This window comes from Crocodylus siamensis, chromosome 3, assembly GCF_052110815.1.
Source record: "Crocodylus siamensis isolate JL-2025a chromosome 3, ASM5211081v1, whole genome shotgun sequence".
NCBI lineage: Eukaryota > Metazoa > Chordata > Crocodylia > Crocodylidae > Crocodylus > Crocodylus siamensis.
This window is the reverse complement of record NC_143397.1, coordinates 200,036,186-200,045,765: the sequence shown is the minus strand read 5'-3', so window position 1 is coordinate 200,045,765 and position 9,580 is coordinate 200,036,186. Positions and strand designations below refer to the sequence as shown.

The following is a 9,580-nucleotide window of genomic DNA, read 5'->3' as shown; positions in this document are numbered from 1 at the left end:
GTGGAGGGGCTGTGGGGGAGAGCAGGGGGAGCCGCACAGCCGGCTCGGGGGTGCGCGGGTGTTGGAAACCGCCGGCACGGCTGCGCCGGGGAGGCAGGGCTGGACGGGACCCCCAGAGTCATCGGTCCAGCATCCCTTCCCTTCCGCGTCCCCTGTATTAGACCAATTTAAATCGTCGGCGGAAAAAATTCTTAGCAAACAGTTGGCGTGTGCTCTTCCTAAGGTCACTCCACCCAGGACGAGCACACGCCAGCTGCAGGGGCGTCCTCGGCCTGACCGAGGGTTTTAAAACCCGAAAGCTTGCTAAGAAAATGTTTTCCCAACGATTTAAGCTGGTCTAATAAAAGAGATCAGATTCACCCAAAGAATCTTGTCTGCCTGTGTCCTTCGACCAACACGGCTACAACCTGCTCCCGTACCATATGTGCCATGAGTCTGAGCAGTCATATATGTCTGAGCAGTCCCTCATCTTCTCTCATATAATCATATGTCATACCAGTCTGCCTAACCCATTACACTATACTATGCTACTGAAATCCCATATGACAAAATCTGACATGTGATACAAGTCTGACCAAGTATTATATTATATTATATTATTATATTATATTATATTACTGTGCTGTGATCCCGGCGCGGGCCCTCTGGTCCGCCCCGCCGCAAGCAGGTGCCGGGCGCGGAGCTAGCGGCCCCCGGGGACGAGCCGCTCTTGGGCCAATGGCTGGTGCCGGGGCCGCGGGGGGCGGAGGTGGGGCTCGGGACCCCCCCCCCGGGCCCCGCCGCCGCCTTCTTTAACAGCGCCCGCCTGGCCCGGCCGCGGCCACAAGGCGCGGGACAGCCGCCCCTGCCCGCGCGGCCCCGCCATGGCGCTGCCCCTGGCCCCCCGGGACCAGCCCTACGGCGGCCTCGGCCCGGGCATCGCCGCCTTCTACCCGCCGCTGCTGCCCCCGGAGGCGCTGGGCGGCCCCCTGCGCCTGCTGCCGCCGCTCCAGTGCCCGCGCGCCGCCTCCCCGCCGCTGCCCTTCCCGGCCGCGCCGCCGCCCGCCGAGCCGGGCACCAGGAGGCGGCGCGGCGCGGCCGGGAGCGGGGCCGGGGCCGGGGCCGGGGCCGGGGCGCCGCCGCCCCCCATCTATCGCTTCAGCGAGGCGGACCTGCGCACCGTGCTGTACGGCGCCCTGCGAGCCGAGCCGCGGGCCGGCAGCCTGCACGCCATCTCGGGGCTGCGCCTGCCCCCGGCCCGCGCGGGTAAGGGGCCGCCGCCGCCCGCCTTCGCGCCCCGGCCCCGGCCCCGGTCCCGGCCCCGCTCACGCCTCCCCGCTCTGCCCCGCAGGCGCCGCGGACTCCCCGGCTGCGCTCCCGGACCCCGACGCGCTGCAGGTGCCCGCAGGTAAGTGGAGGCCGCGGGGCTGGGGCTGGGGCTGGGGCGTGCGCGCCGCGCCCGGAGCCCCCGGGGCCGCTCCGCTCCGCTCCGCTCCGCTCTGCTCTCCCCGCAGGCCTGGCCGTGCTGCAGGCGCTGTGCGGCGACGTGCCTCAGCTGGGGGTCTTCTGCACCGAGCCCATCCCCAAAGGGGTCCGCTTCGGCCCCTTCCAGGGCAGAGTGGTCAACACCAGCGAGATCAAGACGTACGATGACAACTCCTTAATGTGGGAGGTAGATGCGGCTCCGGCTCCCCCCGGGGCAGCGGCCGGGCTGGCGGGAGGGGGGTCCCCGCGCCCCCCTCACGCACCTCGGTCTCCCCGCAGATTTTCGAGGACGGCCGCCTGAGCCACTTCATCGACGGCAGGGGCGCCGCGGGCAACTGGATGTCCCTCGTCAACTGCGCGCGGTTCCCGGAGGAGCAGAACCTCACGGCCGTCCAGTGCCAGGGCCAGATCTTCTACGAGACCTGCAAGGAGATCTTGCCCGAGCAGGAGCTGCTCGTGTGGTACGGGGACTGCTACCTCCAGTTCCTGGGCATCCCCCTCAGCCTGAAAGGCACGAGCCAAGGGAAGAGACCCCAGCTCCACGCCGAAGGTCGGTGCCCTGGACCCCCGCTCCCCCCCGCAAGGCATCGTCGTCCCATTTTTCGTTTCTCTGTGGCTCTGCTTGCAGCCGGCGGAGACCCTCTCCTCCCTAGCATCTCGCTTGACCCTCCAGCAGGTGCGGGCCGCCCGCAGCAGCCCTCCAGGGGAGGACAGGTGCCGCTTGTCCTTTCCGTCTAGAATTTAAACCGCAGCATTCAAGACAACCCCCCCAAACCTAGGGCCCGATCCCTCTTTCCAGCCGAAGGCAGAAGGGTCCCCGGGGGAGGGGGGAGGAGAGGGGTTGGGGAGGTTGGAGATTTGTGTCCAGGCTCCGAGTAAAAACAACAACAAAAAACAACCTGCTGCGTGCAGACACTTGAAACGGATTGAGACCCGAGCTACCCACGCGGGGAAGCCCAAGCCATGCGATGAGCTGAATTTGCTTTTGGATTGTGTTTCGCGATCAGAGGTTTATTTAAGCTCACGAAAAATGAGGGGGCTCAAGCGCCCGCGTGTAGTGCCAGGAAGTCAGGCATGGCAAACAGCAGCACGGGCCCGATCCTGCTCCCTAAGGGCAAGGGCACAATCCCCACAACGAAGCACCTTATATTTGTATTTTCTTTGCCCGGGATTAAACACTCAGTGTCACACAACATTTGTTTTAGGTAGTCTTGGTCTACCGCTCTTATGTTCGTCGACTGGAAATGCAATTAATGGTCTAATTAATAGACGTACTCCGGTTAATTCACAGCAGATCTGGTTTCTGGAAAGGCTGATTTCAGAGGTGTCTGTCTCGTTAGAAAGACAGCAATCCCCGGGACCACTGGGTTGGTTCTTTGTGGGGATGTATGTTACATACCCGAAGGAAGATAGATCCCGAGGAAACTGCAGGAAATAATACTAGTAGTAGTAATAGTAAAACATGCGTTGTGGATTTGTTTTAATGCACATTTTGGAAATGACATTTTGCAGTTGTTTAACTCTGATACATTGGGCCGACTCCTGATTCGATGCTGAGGTCTGATTTCAAACCACTTAGTCGGGGCATGCAGCCTACGAGAGCAGGCATTTAAATATTTCTGGCATCAGAAATTTAATATCCAAACTTAGAGAAAACTGATGAGATGGTTCAGATCCAACGATCTGAAGCAGAATCCCTCGTATTTGATCTTGCCTTGAAAACTTTCAGCTGCCTGATTTTTGGATTTCGGGACATGTGCAGAGGCGATACTCATATTCTAGGCGGACCAGCAGGTTTTGCCTGGGCCAGGAGGTTCTTTTATGTTGCAAGAAATGCACTTTTGCACATATTAAAGCCAAGGTGGAAATCGAGGGACTGACTTCTCTCTCTGCCTGTAGTTCCTGCGGAGTTATTCTCTTTGCTGTGCCTGCCTTCAGGCAAAAGGCGATCTCCTTTAAGTGCAGTAGGCACAAGGAGTGCAATCCTGACCCCACGGAAGTCAGTGGCACAACTTGTCATTTCCTCAGATTTCGCCCAGCGAGGATGTGCGCTTCTCACTGCTGTGACCGCAACCGCTGTAGCATGGGAGAGCGCAGGCGGGAACCCCAGAGTTAACCGTTGCCAGTTGCATTTTTGCTAATTATCGCGCCCTGAATATTTACTGTAATCCTGTTACCATTTCTAAAAGCTACAACTGGCCTCGACCGAGTGGCAGCGCCGGCAGGAGGGCGTGAAGCCTCCGCGTGGTTGAATGACGGCGCTCTCCCTTGTGTTGTACAGAATCCGGGGAGAGTTATAAATGCGAGAGGTGCGGCAAAGTGTTTGCCTACAAATACTACAGAGACAAGCACTTGAAATACACTCGCTGCGTGGATCAAGGAGACAGGAAGTTCCCTTGTCACCTGTGCGACCGGTCTTTTGAGAAGAGAGACAGGCTGAGGATCCACATCCTGCACGTGCACGAGAAGCACAGACCTCACAAGGTGAGCCTGGTTTCCGGATGGTAGCAAACCCCTGGAATTAGTATCCCACCCCCACCCCCGACATCCTCAAACGATAGTTATCCTGTAAATGATCAGCTCTTCCTCATGTAAGACCTTCCCCCCTAAACATTAACCCTCAAAATATCACATTTCTTAGTCCCCCTTGTGACTCCCCATGAGGTTTGCAGTGAATCCTGGCGGTGTGAAACAGATCTCAGTACAAGAGGGTCAGGGATTTACACACGATGGTTTTGGATCCCCAGTCACGACCCCATCTTTGGATGAATGTGTATAAAACATTTCCCTTACCTAACTTGCAGCGTCAACCATGCTTAAAGTATGCAGAAAGGGAGAATGAGGCTGGGGCTCCTGCAATACCTCAGTCCTGTTTGCTTCTGTTTTTTGAGGTTGCTCCTGGCTTGTTAAGCTGCTTTTCCTGCTTTCTCTCACAATTTCGACCTGTGTTCTCAAACCCGGTCCCTCTTGAATAAAGCAGCGTTGAAATTTAAATTGGGACCATCAGCTCTGAGCTAAAACAATTAAGAGCCTTAGCCAGACAATGAGCCCCGGGCGCAAGCTCTTATTGTTCCTAAAATCACGAACACTTTAAGGCACCAGGAACGGAGGTTTTACAGGCACTTCTCTGTCTCTTTAAAGCTGCCTTCCTATTGCTAATATTTGTCCCGTGGGGAGAGCCCAGGGAGCGCAGGGCGGAAAGCCAGGGTGCCTCTGAACTCGTTGCCTACCTTATTCTAAAACTTTATGGCGCCTGTTTTAACAGTTGCCCTGGGAGGTTTTTTTTTTAACTTGTCTGGTTTGGGGCATCAGGTAGCAGAAAGTAGGAAGCATGCAGACTTGAAGAGATGATCAGACCAGGAAATACCTTACCTATCATCCTTGAAGAGTCTGTATGAATCAGGAATTCAGTTAGAGAGTTAGCTCCCTGGTTTAGGAGTTGTCATAAATTCTGCATATTTGCATCCACTGAGACACTTGCTATGGCTTGGGGACCTGCACTTGCCTTGCTTCTCTAGATACTTTAAGGGGTCAGAGTTTTAAAAATAGGGTGCTAGGATATTCCATGTTATTTGACTAATCTTTGCCATTAGCTTGTCAGAAACATGGAAAAAGTGAGAATAAGACATGCTCATAAATTCTATATCAGGATACAGTTAGGATGTTGAAGGTGACACAGGTGAATCATACATAACAACTGTATGTATTTATACGTATGCCCTCATTCCTGTGTGTTTGAAAAATCATCCTTCATATGTCTCCCTATTTTATGGATCCTCCCAGAACTAAGGTGAAATGCCTTAGTGACAATGTTACAATTTAATAATAACATCATATTTATTCAGGAATAAGGATTAGAGATTTAAGAAGTGGGTTTAACAAATTCAACAAATTTTGGAACACCATATATTATGTTTAGATATTTCTTTTTTCTCTTTCTGGCTATCTCTTCTTGGAATTTAGGCATTTTATTTTGAAATGCACGCAGAAGAAAGGTTATTGTCATCCAAAACATGACAGGGAAAAGATCCATTGTACATAGCCATAAAAAATGAAATGGGTCAGAGGATACTGCATTTATGGGGCTACCCACATTGCATATAATTTCTCTTTCTTAAAAACATTCTCTTCCACTTAATTTCTTTGAATATTATGGGTGAGAGAGAATTTATTTCAGGCAAATCATAGCTGAAGAATAACCACTTGTGACCTGATCCAAATTTAACGGATGCCAATGTAAATCTTTCATGTAATTGTTATGGACTTTAAATCAGCATCTGTCCCATCACTGGCAGCCCTAGAAGCACATTGTACAGGTAACTACTGATTCTATTAGAAGTGATTCACTCACTCAGCTGAGTTGCATGTGTAGTAGATCTGAGTGTAAAGTGCATATAGGTACAGCATTTTACAGGTATTAAAGCTATCTGAGACATTCTGTATATATATTTTTTTATAAAAAATATGTATTTTTCAGAAATGACAATTATTTAAAAAGTGTTTACTTTTTATTGTGAAATGTTTATCCAGGCTATCATATCATTGACACTGGATACAAAACTGTTCATTAACTCCAAACCACATTTTGGTAAACAAGGAAATCAATATGTTTAATTAATATTTTGATGAAAAATGAACTAATGGATTTTTTGATAGATGAATCCATTTTAAACCTCCCCACTGGAAACAACTTCAAAATTGTGCATGTTTGTTATGGTTTTTGGGATATTACAAAGACTCTGATGGCTTTTAACTTGATTTTTATTAGTTAGGATTACGGAGTTTGCATGTGTGTATGTGAAAACACAAACATGCACATCCCAATATGTTTGTCATTGTCTCCTCCAGTCTTTTCACTGCCCTTTTGATAGAAAAGCTTTAGCTGGTTAATGTTGATGTTAACTTTATTTGTCCCTCTAGTGCTCAGTATGTGGGAAGAGTTTTTCCCAGTCTTCAAGCCTGAACAAACACATGAGGGTACACTCTGGAGAAAGACCCTACAAATGTGTGTATTGTAACAAGGTAAAAGAAAACACAATCCACTCAGAAGCTTGCTTTGTGTTTGTCTGATTGCTCATCTCATGTAGATTTCTGTGCTAGATTCAATGTATAGCATGGGTGTAGATTCTTTTATTTATATTTATCTTAAATTGTCCTAGTTCAAAACTGAAGGGATGGGGATACAGTGGATTTTTCAAGATTATTCAAAGACCCAAATAAATTCATCTATAATTTACTTACATTTGGGACACTTCTATAACAAAAAGAATGTGGAAGTGGCAGGGAAGGTGAAATGTTGGGCATTAAATTGGACTGAGATATGGAACAGATGGACTCAGATTTCCTGGATGACTTTAAGCATCTACACTATGTTTAAATTTTTGATCTGTAAATAAAATCAATAACATTTTCCTTCTCGGATGAGGGTGTTGTGAGGATGAAATCTACAAATGAATATGTCGTGCTCCAGAAGTGTTTTGGTTATTTAGATAGATAAGAATGAATGGGTTGAAATATATGAGTTTATTTCTGCTCCCTTCCCTAGCAAAGAGTCTTTGAATTCATTTGCACTACTTAGTGGGTAAAGTGAATAGGACTTGTTCCACACACCTGTTCTAATTATCTGTCTATTGACTTTGAAGTAATGAAACTCTTTCTGAGTAAGTCTTACTCATATGGTTAGGTGAGAAATTAGGTATTTGTATGCAGGCTTAGCTCTAAAATACAAGTTAAAACCACAGACTGTATAGCTTTATTCAGACTGTATAGCTTTATTCAGAAACCTCAGCTTGTGGTACAACTACCACTAATAATCCACATCAATACTACCTTCTGTTGCTTTAAACTGCAGTTGTAAGTAAGGGTTGGAAATCATAACTTGGCTTATATGCTTCTGTGGAGAAACCCATTGGAGAAAACTTTGAGGAAGGGACTTCTGTTCCCCTCCCATTGTTCTATCAAGGTGAAGGATCCGAGTCCCCATGGAATAGATAATCCAAGCTACGCTTGACTTTTGGGAAGCTGCATGTGGCTAGAACCATTCATCTCCTGCTTCTCTGTCTACTGCTGTTTCTTTTTCTTTGTCCTACCCTCAGCAGTGGCAACTCCAGTGACTCCCCCACCAGGGAAAGCTATCTTGAAAATAGAATACAGCCTACCTTCATTACCTTTTCTACTTAAATTAAATGACTCTGGAGAAATGGGCCTTTATACATTTGTCCTGACTCCTTGTCTCCCACATCTGGCATCCTGGACTTGCCTGATTCCCACGTTATCCTCCTTCCCAAGGTCCTTGAAATGAAAAAGAGAGGATACCATGAAGGGCAGTGATCCTCTCTTCCACAGAGGCCTGGCAACATTTGCCTGTAATCCCCTGTGTGAACAGAATTGAGATCAAAGATCAGGTGGTTTGAAGGGTGGCTTGAAAAGATTTGTTGCTAAAAACTATGATGATTCACAGCAGATGGGGATGTAGCCCAGTGTTGGTCTTACCAATCTGCTCAAAATACATTCTTGCTGTCTGTTGTTACTCTTGCCTATCTTATTTGAGTATTTAAGCCACTGCTTCCTGTATGACAACAGCAGCTAAGGCTTCACTGCAGTACGGAAGTTCATAAGGAATAGCAGTTGGGTGGGAAAATGTGTTGATTATGCTGAAGTATTTATTGAATAAGGAAGAAGAAAACAGACTGGGAGGTATCTCTTCCCAGAAAAGAAGGGATCAGGTATGATGGGTGAGAGTACACAGAAACATGAAGAAATGCTGGATTTCTGACAGCTGAATCCTAATTCTCTATACTGTGTTGCCTTGCTTGTGTGAATATAAGCAAAGCCCTACATAGGAAAAATATATTTTTTAGTTAAAATATTTACAGTAAAGATTGTAACAAAGAGGGAAATATACAATAATAGACAGTTAATTAAATAAGAAGCAAGGATTTTTTTCTAGTGATCTCTTTTATTGGACAACTCTCTAGTTGGGTGAAATGTTAAGCAGGTTTTTGGGCCCAAGGTGCCCTTCTTCGGGTCCTGAAGTGACTTGAGGAAGGATGCTTCATGCCTGAAATCTTGCTGTGATCTCTTCTAAATATACAGTTGTTCAACAAAAGATATATCAAGAAAAAACCTTGTTTATTATATATTTTCTGGACCATCACAGCTACAAATGCACCACAACACTACTGCAGGTAGTTAAAGACACTTGACTTTATCCAACCTTCTCTGACATGAAGAAATATATATGTTTGTATCTTCTGGTCAGAAATATTTTCAGTATAATAAACCAACCTGACTGTCCTCTTCTATCAGTGTAATTCCACTGACTTTGCTGGAGTTAGACCTGACTACACCTACTGCTTTGGATGACAGAACAGTCTAACCCTTTCAGTCCTGTTTCTATGGCTTCTTTTCTGAGTGAAGAAAATATTTGGTCAGTGCTGTGGAAATTCTGAAGATTTTTAGAGGAGGAATAAACTGACCGGATCTTAATTAGCAGACTGACCTGGCCATGCTGGGTGGAGTGGGACCTTTATATCATAGTTTTGTAGTTAATTGTATAACTTTAAATACTCTTCTTTTTTCTCTTTCATCAACCATCACATCCTTAGGCATTTACAGCATCCAGTATCCTGCGCACTCACATCCGCCAGCACTCGGGAGAGAAGCCCTTCAAGTGTAAATACTGTGGCAAAGCCTTTGCCTCACATGCAGCCCATGACAGTCATGTGCGACGCACACACAAAGGTGGCACTTGCTTAGTGTGTGGCAAACACTTCCTAGAGCAGGAGGAATTCAGATTCCATATGAAGTTCCACACAACTCTTTAGGCAACCGGCTGTGTATGTGCTTTTGTGTGTGTGTATATGTGTGTGTGTATGTGTGTGTGTGTATATATATATATATATGTATAAGTATATGACTATGTATGTGTGTGTCTGTATATATACATCTCAGAAGATGAAATCTGCTTTTGGACAGAGGCTAGCACAGGACCCAGCTGCCACTCACTTCCCACTCAGGAACCCCCTAATTAAGGGATTGGATGGTACCTAGGCTTTGTGCTAGGGACAAATTTCACCCAAGACGAATATCTCTTATGTGAGTATTGCATGACCAT

General features: G+C 47.6%; 1 protein-coding gene across 1 annotated transcript; it reads left to right on the top strand.

Annotated features, from left to right (window-relative positions):
• Window positions 1–863: 863 nt before the first annotated feature.
• On the top strand, window positions 864–9,290 carry PRDM14 (PR/SET domain 14). Its single transcript, XM_090037699.1, has 7 exons — window positions 864–1,245; window positions 1,331–1,387; window positions 1,494–1,651; window positions 1,744–2,014; window positions 3,746–3,948; window positions 6,385–6,486; window positions 9,072–9,290. Exons 1-7 carry the CDS (start codon window positions 864–866, stop codon window positions 9,288–9,290), a joined length of 1,392 nt encoding a protein of 463 aa, XP_089893825.1.
• The last annotated feature ends 290 nt before the right edge of the window (window positions 9,291–9,580 follow it).

Bases quoted from the DNA above. Each gene is read 5' to 3' on its own strand.
- PRDM14 (XM_090037699.1), top strand. From the start codon at position 864: ATGGCGCTGCCCCTGGCCCCCCGGGACCAGCCCTACGGCGGCCTCGGC. The intron at 1,652-1,743 runs GTAGATGCGGCT...GTCTCCCCGCAG, and splicing joins ACAACTCCTTAATGTGGGAG to ATTTTCGAGGACGGCCGCCT. The intron at 3,949-6,384 runs GTGAGCCTGGTT...TTGTCCCTCTAG, and splicing joins AGAAGCACAGACCTCACAAG to TGCTCAGTATGTGGGAAGAG.